General features: G+C 43.3%; 2 protein-coding genes across 3 annotated transcripts; one reads left to right on the forward strand and one right to left on the reverse strand.

The window, feature by feature from the left end:
• Positions 1 to 485: 485 nt before the first annotated feature.
• LOC124008545 lies at positions 486 to 8753 on the forward strand. 2 transcript variants are annotated; one of them, XM_046319900.1, is made up of 9 exons: positions 486 to 622; positions 782 to 927; positions 4967 to 5319; positions 5699 to 5764; positions 6294 to 6377; positions 6642 to 7069; positions 7295 to 7498; positions 8312 to 8419; positions 8629 to 8753. In XM_046319900.1, the coding sequence occupies exons 1-9, from the start codon at positions 495 to 497 to the stop codon at positions 8687 to 8689; spliced, it is 1578 nt and encodes a 525-aa protein (XP_046175856.1). In that variant the 5' UTR covers positions 486 to 494; the 3' UTR covers positions 8690 to 8753. The 2 variants fall into 2 exon arrangements, with proteins under 2 accessions (XP_046175856.1, XP_046175857.1); XM_046319901.1 differs by lacking the exon at positions 8629 to 8753 and having other exon boundaries at positions 8312 to 8585.
• A 304-nt stretch (positions 8754 to 9057) lies between these two features.
• Positions 9058 to 16395, reverse strand: ponzr1 (plac8 onzin related protein 1). Its single transcript, XM_046319902.1, has 4 exons — positions 16220 to 16395; positions 13814 to 13915; positions 10994 to 11145; positions 9058 to 10447 (listed from the first exon to the last, which is right to left on the reverse strand). Exons 2-4 carry the CDS (start codon positions 13911 to 13913, stop codon positions 10307 to 10309), a joined length of 393 nt encoding a protein of 130 aa, XP_046175858.1. The 5' UTR covers positions 13914 to 13915; positions 16220 to 16395; the 3' UTR covers positions 9058 to 10306.
• Positions 16396 to 17769: the final 1374 nt, after the last annotated feature.

Here is a 17769-nt window from a genome sequence, read left to right on the forward strand (position 1 = left end):
TGATGACAAGCAAAATGATCATGTCTGCAGTCACTTGCTGCAATTATAAATTGGGAGGAAAACACTGACATGCTGGAATGTTTTTTGTGCATGTTTGAGAATATTTTATACATAATGATATGGTTTATATGTGTTAGAGTCAACCAATCACTTATAATGAATAGTTTATTAGAGGGACAAAATGTGGCTTTTGTCATTTTTCTGTGGTTCCTGATTTATGCAACATTGCCATCTAGTGGTCATTTATTTGTAATTGTTTTAATCTGACAAAATGCATTTAGGCTACGTGATGTATTGTTGCATAGTTCTATTTTTTGGTGATCTCACATTTGCATCGAAGTTACATTATGACATCACATAGTGAAGTTCTCTGTCTTGTAATTCTAGAATGTCTGGTTACAGTTACATTCAAAGGCCGATCATATAGATGTGTAGATCCGGTTTCCTTTTCCTCTCTGTCCTCTGACTATTTTCGGAGAATTTAGGAAAAGAGAATGTCGGACCAATCCAAATGCACCACCATCTATATGTCTCGGGAGTTGAGACAGGCCAGCGACAAGGCTCTATCGACAGGTGCTCAAGAGATACGCTTTCCTGACCATAAATCACCACCATCTCTTCGGTAAGAATGTTTATTTTATAGCAAGGTCCAATAATATTCGGATAATCTGTGATCTCCATCAAGCAAATCCGAGATGACTTTTTTAAATGATTCCTTGCATGTGAAAATGTTTCAATCCCTCTCCCTCTCTCTGTGCTGTCTGTTGTGTGTGTAAATCAGAATTGGTCAAATTCAGTCACACCATTTGAGTTTAGGAATCCGCCGCTCTTTCGCCTCCACGGACCTGCTCACCAATGCGCATCCGCATTCAGCACACAGTGCACTTTCACTGGACAGCCTAGAGGGGGTGCTATCGCTACACTCAGGTATGGACCAACCACAGCCATTGATTTCTATTCTCTCTCTCTCTCTCTCTCTCTCTCTCTCTCTCTCTCTCTATTTCTCTATTTCTCTCTCTCTCTCTCTCTCTCTCTCTCTCTCTCTCTCTCTCTCTCTCTCTCTCTCTCTCTCTCTCTCTATTTCTCTCTCTCTCTCTCTCTCTCTCTCTCTCTCTCTCTCTCTCTCTATTTCTCTCTCTCTCTCTCTCTCTCTCTCTCTCTCTCTCTTCTCTCTCTCTCTCTCTCTCTCTCTATTTCTCTCTCTCTCTCTCTCTCTCTCTCTCTCTATTTCTCTCTCTCTCTCTCTCTCTCTCTCTCTCTCTCTCTCTCTCTCTCTCTCTCTCTCTCTCTATTTCTCTCTCTCTCTCTCTCTCTCTCTCTCTCTCTCTCTCTCTCTCTCTCTCTCTCTCTCTCTCTCTCTCTCTCTCTCTCTCTCTCTCTCTCTCTCTCTCTCTCTCTCTCTCTCTCTCTCTCTCTCTCTCTCTCTCTCTCTCTCTCTCTCTCTCTCTCTCTATTTTCTCTCTCTCTCTCTCTATTTCTCTCTCTCTCTCTCTCTCTCTCTCTCTCTCTCTCTCTCTCTCTCTCTCTCTCTCTCTCTCTCTCTCTCTCTACAATGCTATTGGGGTCTCTCTCTCTCTCTCTCTCTCTCTCTCTCTCTCTCTCTCTCTCTCTCTCTCTCTCTCTCTCTCTCTCTCTCTCTCTCTCTCTCTCTCTCTCTCTCTCTCTCTCTCTCTCTCTCTCTCTCTCTCTCTCTCTCTCTCTCTCTCTCTCTCTCTCTCTCTCTCTCTCTCTCTCTCTCTCTCTCTCTCTCTCTCTCTCTCTCTCTCTCTCTCTCTCTCTCTCTCTCTCTCTCTGTATTTTTATTTTATTACAATGCTACTCGTCCTGGGGTCTCTTTCTCTTCTTTACTTCTTTCTGTGGATGGATGCCCAGTTCCTTACACACACTTCTCCTTTCACCTTAACCCCATGTGTAACTTTATGGGACACTCCCTTTCTGTCTCGCATTTCTTACAGAAAAATTCTTCAGTCATTTCTCAGTCATTTATATCTCTCTCTCTCTCTCTTTCTCTCTCTCTCTCTCTGTCTCTCTCTTTCTCTCTCTCTCTCACTCTCTCTCGCTCTCTCTCTCTCTCTCGCTCTCTCTCTGTCTCTGTCTCTGTCTCACTTTCCCTCCCCCACCTTATCTAAACACTAATTTCACGAGAAAAGAAAGTGAAAGATACAACACACCAATTGATACAGGCAATACGTGAGGAAAGGGTTTAATCATTTCTAGAAGTGCACTGAAGTTCAAAGCCCTTGAGCATTTGTGTGTTTCAAGTTTCATTAGTCATATGTGCAGGATAATGCTTCTCGATGCAACAACAACAAGAAATAATAAAAGATAAGAATATGACTCGGTAGAATAAAGCAAATATTGTAGCATAAGTATAATAGAGGAAGGCACAATTTATAGTCCAATGTTTTGTGGGAGGGGGGATTGGGGGGCAATTGTTTATATTGTGCAGTATTTATCAGTCTTAATAAGACTCTGAATTTTTTTTTAAAGTTGGGGCTGCTGAGTATGGCCGGTGGGAGGCCTGTAGCGGGGCACTGTCCCCATTTGGACTCAAGATATTTTAGCATTTTTCTTAACAGCTGTAACTGCCAATACCTGCAATCTATAGAAAAATGTGCCGCCCCTGGCATGTTGCCACCCTGGGCGTCTGCCCATGTCGCCTATGTCAACGTAGGGATGGTGCCAGGTTTCCTCCAGACGCAATGCTCGGTATTCAGGCCAAAGAGTTCAATCTTGGTTTCCTCGGACCAGAGAATCTTTTTTCTCATTGCATGTGTGATTTCGTCTGGCCACTCTACCATAAAGGCCTAATTGGTAGGGTGCTGCAGAGATGGTTGTCCTTCTGGAAGGTTCTCCCATCTCCACAAAGGAACTCTAGAGCCCTGTCAGAGTGACCATCGAGTTCTTGGTCACCACCCTGACCAAGGCCCCCGATTGCTCAGTGTTGCCGGGCGGCCAGCTCTAGGAAAAGTCTTGGTGGTTTCAAACTTCTTCTATTTAAGAATGATGGAGGCCACTGTGTTCTTAGGAACCTTCAACAATGCAGAAATGTATTAGTACCCATTCCCAGATCTGTGCCTCAACACAATCCTGTCTTGGAGCTCTATGGACAATTCCTTCGACTTCATGGCTTTGTTTTTCCTCTGACATGCATAGTCAAGTGCGGGACCTTATATAGACAGGTGTGTGCCTTTCCACATCATGTCCAATTTACCACAGGTGGACTCCAATGAAGTTGTAGAAACACCTCAAGGATGATCAATGGAAAAGGATAGACCTGAGCTCAATTTCGAGTCACATAGCAAAGGGTCTGAATTCTTATGTAAATAAGGCATGTCTGTTTTTTATTCTTAATACATTAACAAAACTGTTTTCACTTTGTCATTATGGGGGTATTGTGTGTAGATTGCTGAGGAAACTGTTTTATTTCATCCATTTTAGAGTAAGGCCGTAATGTCACAAAATGTGGAAAAGGTCAAGGGGTCTGAAAACTTGCCAAAAGCACTGTAAGTGGACATTCTAAAGGGCTATATTTTAGGCCAGTTTTTGTGGCATTTGTAATGCACGTTTTTTTTAATAGGCTATTTGTGTTTTTTCAATATGGCCTGTGTGCTGATTGAGTTTGACACCCCTGCTTTAGGGCATTCGTTCTACCATTTATGACATTCTCCTGGTGAGCAATGGTTTATTTAGTCTTCTTGTGCAACATACTGTATAATGACAGAAGAGAAACTGCATGTATCTAATTACAGACCAGTTGACTAACAAGTAGCTCACCAAAATATTGGAAATGATAAGCAGAATGTCTAAATTAGGCAACAACAAAATAATCCTGCAAAACCCCGGTCAAAAGAATCATTCCACTGTCTCTGGCTGTAGCCTACAGCTAATTTTCTATATTTTGCGGGTTAGAGTCGGATGCGGGCTTCAGATTTTCACTTTATCACATATAGCCAGGCGGTTGAAGATGGGTTATTAGCAATTGCGTGTGCGGGAGCGGGTGAACAAACCGTTGACCCGCTCACCACTATTTCTCATATTCTTTGGGGAGAACCCTGAGGTCTGTGTGGGGTGTGCGTGAGCGAATGCATCTGCGCTAAGGTATAGAGAATCAGAGCAGGTGGTCAGTCCAGTTCAAGTGTTCATCAAATGGCTTGTAGCAGAGATGAGCCTGTCGGTATCAGACCTTATTAGGGGTGTGCCGAGTAGTCGGACAAAACGAGTATCATAACGGATATGTGCAATTTTCTGGATACGTTTACGATCAGAGTATTTTTTTGTAATTAACCGTGATAAAAATACACAATACAAAATTAGGTGCCAGCAGACATCTTTTCATGTCAGTCAGTCATGTGCAAGGTTCCATGTGGTTTAAATCATGGTACCGGGCCGTAATGCAACCAGTCTGGATGTTCTCGATGGTGAAGCGGTAGTATTTGGAGAGGACCCAGGGTGGCGTGTGTGTGTGTGTGTGTGTGTGTGTGTGTGTGTGTGTGTGTGTGTGTGTGTGTGTGTGTGTGTGTGTGTGTGTGTGTGTGTGTGTGTGTGTGTGTGTGTGTGTGTGTGTGTGTGTGTGTGTGTGTGTGTGTGTGTGTGTGTGTGTGTGTGTGTGTGTGCAATCGCCTATAGCCTTGTCATGTTTCCGCTAGTGTTTTCCAGTTCCCCACATGCTGTGTACTACAACTCATCAGGATCAATGTTGTCCACCATGGTTTACACTTTAACCCATGTCATCTCAAACCATGACATCATTTTCCCAATATAGTGCACTACTGACCAGAGCCTCTTGTCTTCAAAGTAGTGCACTACTAAAGTAATAGGGTGTCATTTGAGATTTGGACATTGTTGGAAGTTTAAATCAAGGTGGACAACTCTAGTCCTGAAGAACCACAGTGTGTGGAGGCTTTTGTTCAAAACCAGATTTGGCCCATGAAACATAATAGACTACCTTTCCCCTTTCTATCAGACTCTAGAGTGGAGCTCCAGCCTACCAGTGACACCACCCTGAACCCCAGGAGCTCCCACAGCAGCCGGCTTTCCCTGGAGGCCATAGCGCTGCCTGCAGGCGGGGAGGGGAAGTGCAGCGACGGAAAAAAGAGTTTGGGCACGGAGCACGAGGAGAACTGGCAGGACGCCAGGGACGGCACCAACGAGTTGCACCCTGAGGATGATGAGGATTCGGGGTCCCTTGAGTACATCGATGAGGAAGAGGAGGAGGAAGGGTTAATGGTGGTAAACCTCAAAGCAAGTAAAGAGAAAAGGAAAAAGAGACATGATGTGGAGGGGACTTCAACTGAGAGCCCATCAAAGTACCTACAGGTCAGGCAGTGTAGAACTGATGTTTGGGGTTGTTTGCTTTAACATATTGGGGGACACATTTTGGTGGAGGAAGTTATTCCCATTCAATGTTATTCAATGAGTCCCTTGTAAAAGTACTTAAAAACTGAAAAGAAAACCCACTATTATCATTAAGGTTGTTTGAATTAGCTATTTCTATGTTGAAGCTATTGTGTTTTTACATTTGCAATGGTTACATCCACCACTCAGCAAGTGTGGTTAAATCCACCACCCAGGAAGTGAAAAACATGTGGCAAGGCTTTGAATACTATTGTGGTTCCCCTGGCTTTAGATTCTGCAGCATTATAAGAAACGTCTGTCTTGTTTGTTTCTGTATTTTCTTTGGCTTTTGTCCCTGCAGGAATTCCATAGTTTACCCAAGAGGCTAGTGCCCTCTGAGATCACCCACTGTCTGTATGAACTAGAGGTGAGTAACAGACAGAAAGCAACTAAAACGGTGGGCTGGGTTCAAGTAGTATTGGTGTTTCTTTCTGTTTGAAAAGACTGAAATTTCAGCTTGTTTGCACAGGTGGGGTTTGTGGACCGGCTGACACCATCGCCAGACAATATAAGTTAATAGACCAATAAAGAGTTTGCCCTCCTCTCTGACAATAATAGTTTGTTTTCAGGTTACATTTCCCAACCATTAGGCTCCTCCAATTAGGTCCCTCACTCAGGCCACTCCCAGACAGTCCTATCTTGAGAAATAGCTTTTTGATAAGAATCTAGTTTTGTTTCCTTTTGACCATTTTAATTAAACAATCAATGTAAGGTACTTAATTCTTACCCAGAAAATCTTTGATATTGAAATGAATACGGCTGCAGTTAACCTCAACAGATGTGTGTGGAGATGTTTGTTCTCTACTAACTACTCTGCCAGCTCGTAGTGCTGGCATCTTACCAGGTCTTTCCCGGATGCAAATAATAGTTCACTTCCTTCCCTCCCTTTCCCATAGGAGGAGTGCAGGGGAGTGGAGAGAGAGAGCGACAGTGTCAAATGGAAGATGGAGCTAATTCATCGCAGCGTGGTCACAGTCCAGGTGAAAGGAGGTGGAGGAAAAAGGGAGGAGCGAAAGAGAGAGAGAGGGAGACCATGGCAAATGTGAAGAGGGATAAGATGTTCTAGCGTTGATAGCTTTCTCATGACTGCGGAATAAATATGTTGCTAAATGTGCCATGCTGGAGACAAATTCCAAATAGATACATTATATTGTACATGGAATGCTCCTTTAACAGAAGTTTTTCTGCTGTAGCTAAATGAATTCATTCTATACTAGATTTTCAGGTTTGTACGTTATTTTCAGGAAACGCTGAGGACTCTTCTGAAACGCCTGGTGGAGGCTCAGAGCAACGAAGCCCTGGACCCAACCCCAATACCGACCACCCACCACCTCCTCTCCACCACCCACCACCGCCCCCCTCACTCGCCCTCTCGCTCCCTCTTCCACTCCGCCAACCCTCTCTTGCTGGCAGACGCCCCCACCAAGATCCTTTCCGCCTCCCAGGTGAACCAGGTGCCCTCCAACCTGTCCCAGTGTACACATCACCACTGCCTGGCTCACCGTTCCGTGGCGCGCCGCCCATCCGAGACTTGCCTGACCGAGGCCAATGCCACCCTGACCCAGGGCCACTGCTGCCCCAGGACCACCAGCCCTGGAACCGCCACCCTGATCAGCTGTGCCCAGCGGGGGAAGGAGAGAGCAGCAGCCCTCCATGCCATCACTGACCTGAGGTACTGGCAGTATAGATGCAGGCAGCCAATCAGAATAATAATAATAGATGTATTTTATACGGCGCTTTTCATTACATACAGAATCTCAATGTCACAAAGACAGACACAGACACACATTTACATTTCCTTTCACCATATTCAGCAAACCAAAAAAGCACCAGTTTCATGAAAAATATTGATTTACAATATGTGACCTTCTCCCCCCTAACCTCTAACCCCCTATAGGATGGACGTAGAGCACCTACGCGCGGCCTATGAGGAGGGGCGCCAGGAGCACCGGGAGACCCTTGGGGTGCTGAGGGCCTTCCAGAAGGACATGGGTACCCTGGTGTCCCACTGGCAGAGAGACAGACAGGACAGACAGAAGCAGAGTGACGTCGGCACACAGCTGGAGGCTATCAGACAGCAATCCAACAACGTCACTGAGATGTGAGTGGGGGGGGGGGGGCAGAGAGAAAGAAAGGGAGGCATACCTTGTGAGAAAGAGAGTGGAGGAGCGAGCGAAGATCTGGACAGTTGGAAATGTGTTAGAGATGGGGATTGAAGGGGAGGGGGGAGTAAAAAGAGGAGAGTGAGACAACAAATGAGAGCAAAGGGAAGGAAAGCGAGGGAACGGTATGGTTAAAAGCGGTCACCTGAGGCCTCGGAGGAAGAAAGAGAAGTCAGCAGACATTTTGAGACGAGTCTGTTCTTATATGCCCCTTTTGATTATTATCATCATCTCTGAACCATCGCAGAGGACTGGTAGCTAAAAGAAAACCAACCACATTTCCTCCAGTCTTATCATTATTTTATTAGTGTTTCTTTATGCAACCAAATGAAATGGTGGTCGCTGAATATGATGCTGATAGCAAAAGGCTTGTTTGGTGAAAGATGTGGCTAAAATCAAATCACATTTATTCGTCACAATCACAGTTTATAGCATGTATAAAATGTGCAGTGAAATGCTTACGTGTCAGCGCCCTCAACAAAGAATTACATTAAACATTTATCAATAATAACAATGAAGAGTCAAGTCAACAATAACAAGTAATAGTAGGAGTAGTAGCGAGTAGCAGAAGTGGGCTCTGGGGTGAGGTGTGTTAGTAAGAGTGTGTGTGTGTGTGTGTGTGTGTGTGTGTGTGTGTGTGTGTGTGTGTGTGTGTGTGTGTGTGTGTGTGTGTGTGTGTGTGTGTGTGTGTGTGTGTGTGTGTGTGTGTGTGTGTGTGTGTGTGTGTGTGTGTGTGTGTGTGTGTGTGTCAGGACTCGGCAGGCAGTTGCTGTGTTCGGTAAAGTGGGGCTTCAATTGGAGGGGCTGGGAGCAGTAGGAACTCTGGTCCGCTCTGCCTCTACCAAGCTGACACCCAACAGGTAGGAGTGGGTGAGTGTGTGTCCGTGTGTGTTACCTATTGGTATGACTGTTGCATGCACCATGTTCTGTGATCTGATACTAAATGTGTGTGTGTGTGTGTGTGTGTGTGTGTGTGTGTGTGTGTGTGTGTGTGTGTGTGTGTGTGTGTGTGTGTGTGTGTGTGTGTGTGTGTGTGTGTGTGTGTGTGTGTGTGTGTGTGTGTGTGTAGCTCTCTACTGTGCCAGTGCTGCACTTCCAAGACAATGGATGGAGAGAGCAAAGAAGACTGAGAGCAAACATATAGTATTGTCTTGATTGAAACCGTTGAAATAAAACGTTTATCTGGAAATCTTATCTTTCTGTTTTTTCCTTTCCTTTTTTCAAAAAACATTCTCACTGAGTTCAACTTAACTGCACATTAACTTTATGTTAATCTTTCACTTTTTCAAAAAGGGGAAACAGGTACAGTAAGTCAGTCACTATATGCTGCTTTGTGATACAGTAACACATAGGCCTCTTTGGAGTTCAGTCACAGATAAATGTAATACATGTACTGAACATCTTGTGGGACACTGTTAACGGTAACACACCCACGCACACCCACATGCGCACACACGCACACACAAAAGGATCACCAATACTCATTTGAACATCTTCGTAAAGGTGAGACGTGTAAATGCTTTATTTAAAAACACTTATTGAACAAGCAGGTGAAATCAAGGACAAAGCCACAGAGAAAACAGTGTTCCGTTGTAGCTCAGTTGGCAGAGGATGGCGCTACCAGGGTAACGGGTTCGTTTCCCGGGACCACTGGTACGTTATATTCATGCACGCATGTCTACTAAATGGCATACACTATCATTTATATAGAACATTCAATTTTAAATGCAGTTGCAGTTTGAATCATGGTTCAAGCATTTTACATTTACAACAGTACATTTAGTCATTTAACACTTGTCTAAAGTACTCATCTTTAGGTAGCGAGGTAAGACAACCAAATAGTCATAATAGACCAAACTTTTTCTCAGTAGAGCAACTAATCAGCAAAGTCAGGAATAGTAATAAAAGACAAGTGAAAGTGTGCAAGAAAGGCAAGTAACCTACATGTTAAACTGTACAAGAAATGTTTAAAGGTCCAATGCAGCCATTTTTATCTCAACATCAAATCATTTCTGGGTAACAATTAAGTACCTTACTGTGATTGTTTTCAATTCAAATGGTAAAAATGTACAAAAATAGCTTCTTAGCAAAGAGCAATTTCTCAGGCAATGATTTTGTTAGGACTGTCTGGGTGTGTTAAGTGAGGAGGGGAAAACTGACAATTTGCTGTTATTGGCAGAGAGTTTTGGAACTCTCTTTCTTATTGGTCCACTAACTCATTTACAGCCTGGTGATGTCAACATGGAAGGCCAAAACTCCCTCCTACCAAAACAGGGGGACATTTCAGGCGGTCTTTTTACACAGCTCTTACACTAAAAGGGCATTATCATCATTTTCACAATTTCACAGTATTATTCCAACCTCATTGTGTGGAAATATATATAAAACACAGACAAATCACGTTTTTGACTGGACTGGACCTTTAAAGCCTGAGATTAACATTCAATGGTTACTATGAGATGAGTAAATGGTATAAAATGTATCTCCTACAGACACATCTGAAGTATGCAGTACATTCAACATATCTTTGCTATAAACTGGAGTGGTATTCTATCTCGATATGGCCATCACGATTAGGCTATGCTAGAAATTATAAAATTGTGTAATTTTTCAACCACAAACCCAAACTGTAAGCCTGATCCTTAACCTTTACACAATATAAGGAACAAAAAGTTAGTAAAGCACTTGCTCAGCAGTTAAGACCCTTCTAGACTTTGCCATCTAGTCCCTATCCTCATGTTGGCGTCCTAAGCCATGCGAACTTGTTGGGTGACCACGTGAACCTGTTGGGGGCCTGATGTGGTCTGAGTCTTAACCTCACGAGCCATCTGGCACCAGGTACAGACGTAGCAGCAACACACCAATGCGACGTCTCCACACGTCGAACCCTGAGAGGGGGAGGAGAGATGGATAGAAGATGAAAGCAGAGGACAAGAACATGTCAACAGGACAGAGTTAAAAGGGGATGAGGACAGAGTTAAAAGGGGATGAGGACAGAGTTAAAAGGGGATGAGGACAGAGTTAAAAGGGGATGAGGACAGAGGTGGAGAGAAGAATAGCGGGTGTAGCACAAGTTCAGGGGAGAAGGAGAGAGAAAAGGTTGAGTTTAATTCCATATTCAGTGTTATATTTAATTTAAAGGGTAATCAAGGCAATAACAATAATCAAGGCAATAACAACACTAAGAACAAGAGCATTGAGGGGTGGGTTTAAAGGGGTGGTGGGGAGGGGGGGGAGTGCAACCAACAACCTCAAACATCTGGTAGTTTCCAAAACCATATCCCCTCAGTTGGGAAAGTAAGAAACGCTGTGGATGGCAACGGATGTGGGTGCTGTGGATACCACCACCCACCTACCCCCTCCCTTTTTCCACTTTCACCTCACCCTCCCTGCTCTCCCCCATTGGCACCCACACTCTCTCGCAGGGCTCCTACCTGGATGCCGTAGCGTTCTCTCATGGAGGAGCGCATGCAGCAGGAGACAGCCATAAAGGCACATGGGTCCAGGAGGGGCATGCAGAGACACCAGCCGAAGTGGGAGGCCGTCTGACACTGAAAACAGGGGAAGCACCAAAAGGCACAGCAACCTGGGAAACACACACACCCACAATTGAAGGTCAACGTACAGTCGTGGCCAAAAGTTTTGAGATTGACACAAATATTAACTTCCACAAAGTGTTCTGATTCAGTGTCTTTAGATATTTTTGTCTAATGTTACTATGGAATACTGAAGTATAATTACAAGAATTTCATAAGTGACAAAGGCTCTTATTGACAATTACTTGAAGTTGATGCAAAGAGTCAATATTTGCCGTGTTGACCCTTCTTTTCAAGACCTCTGCAATCCGCCTTGACATGCTGTCAATTAACTTCTGGGCCACATCCTGACTGAAGGCAGCCCATTTTGCATAATCAATGCTTGGAGTTTGTCAGAATTTGTGGGGGTTTGTTTTTCCACCCTCCTCTTGAGGATTGACCACAAGTTCTCAATGGGATTAAGGTCTGGGGAGTTTCCTGGCCATGGACCCAAAATATTGATATTTTGTTCCCTGAGCCACTTAGTTATCACTTTTTCCTTATGGCAAGGTGCTCCATCACGCTGGAAAATGCATTGTTCATCACCAAACTGTTCCTGGATGGTTGGGAGAAGTTGCTCTCGGAGGATGTGTTGGTACCATTCTTTATTCATGGCTGTGTTTTTAGACAAAGTTGTGAGTGAGCCGACTCCCTTGGCTGAGAAGCAACCCCACACATGAATGGTCTCAGGATGCTTTACTGTTGGCATGACACAGGACTGATGGTAGCGCTCACCTTGTCTTCTCCAGACAAGCTGCTTTTTTCCGGATGTCCCAAACAATCGGAAAGGGGATTCATCAGAGAAAATTACTTTACCCCAGTCTCAGCAGTCCAATCCCTGTACATTTTGCAGAATATCAGTCTGTCCCTGATGTTTTTCCTGGAGAGAATTGGCTTCTTTGCTGCCATTCTTGACACCAGGCCACCCCCCAAAAGTCTTCGCCTCACTGTGTGTGCAGATGCACTCACACCTGCCTGCTGCCATTCTTTAGCAAGCTCTGTACTGGTGGTGCCCCGATCCCGCGGCGGAATCAACCTTAGGAGACGGTCCTGGCGCTTGCTGGACTTTCTTGGGTGCCCTGAAGCCTTCTTCACAACAATTGAACCGCTCTCCTTGAAGTTCTTGATGATCAGATAAATGGTTGATTTAGATGCAATCTTACTGGCAGCAATATCCTTGGCTGTGAAGCCCTTTTGTGCAAAGCAATGATGATGGCACGTGTTTCCTTGCAGGAAACCATGGTTGGCAGAGGAAAAACAATGATTCCAAGCACCATCCTCCTTTTGAAGCTTCCAGTCTGTTATTTGAACTCAATCAACATGGCAGAGTGATCTCCAGCCTTGTCCTCCTCAACACTCACACCTATGTTAACGAGAGATTCACTGACATGGTGTTAGCTGGTCCTTTTGTGGCAGGGCTGAGATGCAGTGGAAATGTTTTTGGGGGGGATTCAGTTCATTTGCATGGAAAAGAGGAACTTTGCAATTAATTGCAATTAATCTGATCACTATTCATAACATTCTGGAGTAAAGGCAAAGTGCCATCATACAAACTGAGGCAGCAGAATTTGTGAAAAATAATATTTATGTCAGTCTCAACTTTTGGCCACGACTGTAGTATGTAACACTTGATAGTTCATATACAACAGATTAGAATGTCATGAAACAATGTTTGATCATAGAGTGAAAATAGAGGTAAAACTATAAACAAATGTACATAAATTAACTCATTTTCAACACATATTTCTCCTCTCCTGATCTTTCTTCCTTCTCTCCGTCGATCATTTATCCTAACTTCCTCCCTCTGCCCCTCTCCTTCAGTCTCTAGAGAGCTCTCAACAACCACAGATCAAATCTTTATTTTTAAGGAAACCGACTAATAAGTTTACGATAATGGATGGGCAGGGATGGCATCAAAATCATTCAGCTTTCTCTCCTGTTCACTGTGGATGTTGGTGTAAAATGTCCTGATAAAACCAACCCTATCCCACCCTGTAACGTTTAAGGATCTGATTTCACCAGTTTATTGACATTCCAGTAACACAGCCCCCACTGTGTTACTGGAATGTGACGTCACACATTTGGTTCAAGCTTCCTGTTTTTCATTATCCAATGAGGTCGTTTTTCCTAGACCCTCCCATCCCATGTAAGATTTGCAAAGTATGAGATGAGCTATGAAACTGAACCACCCCCCCCCCCCCACACACACACACACACACACAGACATGGCAACAAGTATAGATCTGCAGGAAATGTAGCTTTCAAACTGCAACATTTTATCTTAGCCTCAGGACAATACGTGTAGAATAGCATTATAAAACTGCACATGTTTCTCTCTGCACCATGTCAAAATGTGTTTCAAATGCAGGAAGTTAGCTGATTTCCCTGGGGAGGTCGGTTCCCTGGGGCCAGGGGGGTATCAGGTATATGTCTGGTTGTTGGTACAGTATTCTCTCAGTAAATCAAAGTATATGAAGTGCAAGATTCTTCGAACTAGTTCCTAGTCACGACAGACTGATTTTAATTTAAATATATAACAAATATATACTCGGAAAGAAGAGCCTGAGGAAAGAAATAACAAACAAAAAATGTATACATTACAAAAGAAAAACATAAATCTCGATTTCGTTCTGGGTTTTGAGATGAGCATATTAGGTAAGTGACTCTATGATGACTTACAGGTGCCCATGTCAGAGCAGCAGTCACACAGTCCTGTGCTCCATTCCCCCGACCTCTGGGTGGTTGTTACCGTGGTGATCTGCTGCTGGTGGACAGCCATGGCTACACCACACCCAAGGAGAAAGAAGGAGGTAGGGAGAGAAGGGATAAAGGAAGGAAGGAAGGAAGGGAGGGAGGGAAGGAAGGAAGGAAGAAAGGGGGAGGAAGAGAAGGAATTACATTTAGTGGGGAGAGAAATGCATCGGTCTGATAAGAGGTTTTAAATCCATGAAAGGAAGTAGTTACACTGAACAAAAATATAGACGCAACACGCAACAATTTCTAAGATTTTACTGAGTTACAGTTCAAATCAGGAAATCAGTCAATTGAAATAAATGAATTAGGCCCTAATCTACGGATTTCACGTGACTGGGAATACATATTTGAAAAAGGTAAGGGCGTGGATAAAAAAACAGTCCGTATCTGGTGTGACCACTATTTGCCTCATGGAACAAGACACATCTCCTTCACATAGAGTTGATCATGCTGTTGATTGTGGCCTGTGGAATGTTGCCCCAATTCTCTTCAGAGGCTGTGCGAAGTTACTGGATATAAGCGGGAACTGGAACTCGCTGTCGTACACATCGATACTTGTCTTATGCCTGCCCATAACTCCACCCCCATCCTGGGGCCCTCTGTTCACAACGTTGACATCAGCAAACCGCCGGCCCACATGTCGCCATGCATGTGGTCTGCCATCTGCCATCTGCCTGGCACAGTTGAAACTGACGTTCATCCGTGAAGAGCACACTTCACCAGCATGGCAGTAGCAATTGAAGGTGAGCAATTGCATACTGAAGTTGGTTACAACGCCAAACTGCAGTCAGGTCAAGATCCTGGTCAGGACGAAGAGCATGCAGATGAGCTTCCCTGAGACGTTTATGACAGTTTGTGCAGAAATTCTTCAGTTGTGTAAACCCACATTTCCATCAGCTGTCTGGGTGGCTGGTCTCAGACAATCCCGCAGGTGAAGAAGCCGGATGTGGAGGTCCTAGGCTACCATGTTTACATGTGGTCTGCAGTTGTGAGGCTTGTTGGACATACTGCCAAATTCTCTATAATGACGGCATATGGTAGAGAAATGAACATGAAATGATCTGGAAACAGCTCTGGTGGACATGCCTGCAGTCAGCATGCCAATTTCACGCTCCCTCGAAACTTAAGACAACTGTGGCATTGTGCTGTGTGACAAAACTGCACATTTTAGAGTAGCATTTAATTGTCCACAGTACAAGGTGCACCTGTGTAATGATCATAATATGCCATTTAGCAGACGCTTTTATGATGTTTAATCAGCTTCTTGATATGACACAGCTGTCAGGTGGATGGATTATCTTGGCAAAGGAGAAATGCTCACTAACAGGGATGCAAACTAATTTGTGCACAACATTTTAGAGAAATAAGCATTTTGTGTATATGAAACATTTTGGGGATCTTTTCTTTCAGTTCATTAAACATGGGACCAACACTTTTTCTATTCAGTATATATGTAACATTTCCCCAAAAAGTGTTGTTGTTGCTGCAAACAATGACCTGTGCCTGTATCAAATAATGTTGAAGATTAATATTGAATAATATCAAAGATTAACTTTGAAAATCATCATGATTGCTCTATCTGTAGGATGATTTTCTGATATGACTGCAGTACCAACTTTTCTATGACGTAAAATCATACATTCCCTTCCTTATACTAACACATTTTACAGCCAATACCGTTCAGTCACCTTGCTAGATACGATAACTGACCCACCACATGCACATAACAATTATATGAAATGATAGGCTATGCAAAGTACTCATTGTTTTCTGACAGATATATTAATTGAACCTTACTTTTGATTGAATTATTATAGTTTCGTGAATCTTCAGGATGTCCAGGCCACATCGGGCTACAAGACACGATTTGCAATAGCAAAAGGAAATAATTATATATTGACGTTTACATATACGGTATACATAAATACACACGAAAACGAAAGACTATTGAAAAACAAAACCCTGATATTTCAATTATATAGTGTATCTTGTCGAATCTTCCATGCTTCTGAAATAAGATTGGCAACCATGAAGACTTATTTTCTAATGAACCATTCATGTTTCTCTTCATCACTAATTCAGAGTAGTTCTGGTTTCTTATTAGTGGGAAAAGTATAAACACACCTCATTCGATTAAATCAAATAGTCAAATAAGTCATGTTAGTTTAACATACAAGATCCATTATCGCAATGAACGTCTACAATAGAATATTGAAGAGACTGAAACCAAAATAGGACGGTTTTAACCGCAATGTGCTATTAGTTGAAGATGGTATGTGTTTTTAGAAATTGGCAACTAGCTTTACAGATACATGTCATTTGTAATCTTACCTTTCTATTCGTATTAACTATAAAGCCTGAGAAGAGAGAAGTTGCAACACGGGGATCAACGGTTGTTCTGTTTTGGGATGTGGCGGCAGGCAGCCTAAAACACCTACAATGGAAGTTGGCCTCAGTGGAGTTTCGTTTTACAGAAATAGAGGTGCGGGCAATGTAACGCCTGGACGGTCCACCACACTTTAGCGATAAACCTTGTTGAGTACAGTTAGTGTGGGTTCAGTGAAATTATGATGAATATCAGGATGATATGTTTCTTTATTACTGTGCTTTCTACAAGTAGGTACACTCTAATAATCTGACATACTCATTACAGAGTATGGGATTGATTGAAGCTCAACTTTAAATTCAAATCGCCCTACCATCATATCTAAGATAGTATGACAACCGGGGGCGTGTATTCATTGGTGCCAAGGGTGGCTCGAATATTTTTTTTTAATCTAAAACGTTTTTAGTTTTTATTAACCTTTATTTAAACATGTGAACAAGCTGAGACAGTCTCTTTTACAGTTGTGCCCTATGATACAAAAAAGTAATCAATAAGAATTTAAAAGAATTTAAAACCAAACAAAATAAAATAATATAAAAAGTACAAGATGGGGATTAAAGCTATTAAAATAAATCAACTTCTATAAGAAAAACACACAAACACAAGTTCATGTAATGTGCATTTAAACTGTTTCACATGCACCAAAACATCTAACTGGAGTTCTTTCGGCGATTCATTCCATGACTGGTGGAGCATGTTATTCAGGAACCGTTTTGCCTAACTCAAGAGTGAATACAGGGTATCTCTAGCACTAGCATCTCATGTGACTGCGATTATAACTGTGATTCTGATCCAACCATTAATTCATACATTGTTGTGTCCCTGGCCCGATAGGATGGAAGTTCAATATGTAGCTAGATGTAGAAGGCTAATGTTAACTAGCTAACGTTGCCCATGAAAGGAAGTTAGGCTAGCGGGCAAGCATTTTAGCCAGGTAACTAGGAAAACAAACAATAAAAGCGTGCACTGTATGGCATATTTACAGATATTGCTCTCCAGTTTAGTGATAAAACAAAGGTGTGGTTGAATTTATTCGGCTCCTATCTTCCTATTGTCTCGGCCTTAGGCCTATATATCAAGGTCGAAAGGCATATGAAAGGTTGTAGAAGAAAAAAAACGCAATATCACAACACGAGTCAAAGGTTTAAACACACCTACACATTCAAGGGTTTTTCTTCATTTGCTCTATTTTCTACATTGTAGAATAAAGAGTGAAGACATCAAAACTATGACATAATACATAACCGCCGGACCCAACCCCCCACTGAACCGCCCTCGGCCCGCGGACTGACACGACCCCCGGACGCAGCCCCTTGCGCGACCACGCACGAGAGACCGCGAGATGGGCCGCACAACGAACTTCCAACGGTTCCGAGAGGAAGGCGACAGAGCGACTGCTCCCCCAGCCGCGGCTCGAGCCCAACCCATGAAAATGGACAAACTGAAGGGTGTGCAATGTAAATGCCCACTGAGTTGACATTCTGAACCTTGTTTG

Source organism: Oncorhynchus gorbuscha, linkage group LG21 (genome assembly GCF_021184085.1).
Source record: "Oncorhynchus gorbuscha isolate QuinsamMale2020 ecotype Even-year linkage group LG21, OgorEven_v1.0, whole genome shotgun sequence".
NCBI lineage: Eukaryota > Metazoa > Chordata > Actinopteri > Salmoniformes > Salmonidae > Oncorhynchus > Oncorhynchus gorbuscha.

Coding starts and splice junctions, on each gene's coding strand:
- LOC124008545 (XM_046319900.1), top strand. CDS start 495: ATGTCGGACCAATCCAAATGCACCACCATCTATATGTCTCGGGAGTTG. Junction 5,320..5,698: donor GCCCATCAAAGTACCTACAG/GTCAGGCAGTGT, acceptor TTGTCCCTGCAG/GAATTCCATAGTTTACCCAA. Junction 8,420..8,628: donor ACCAAGCTGACACCCAACAG/GTAGGAGTGGGT, acceptor GTGTGTGTGTAG/CTCTCTACTGTGCCAGTGCT.
- ponzr1 (XM_046319902.1), bottom strand. CDS start 13,913: ATGGCTGTCCACCAGCAGCAGATCACCACGGTAACAACCACCCAGAGG. Junction 11,146..13,813: donor CTGCTCTGACATGGGCACCT/GTAAGTCATCAT, acceptor TGTGTTTCCCAG/GTTGCTGTGCCTTTTGGTGC. Junction 10,448..10,993: donor GAGAACGCTACGGCATCCAG/GTAGGAGCCCTG, acceptor TCCCCCTCTCAG/GGTTCGACGTGTGGAGACGT.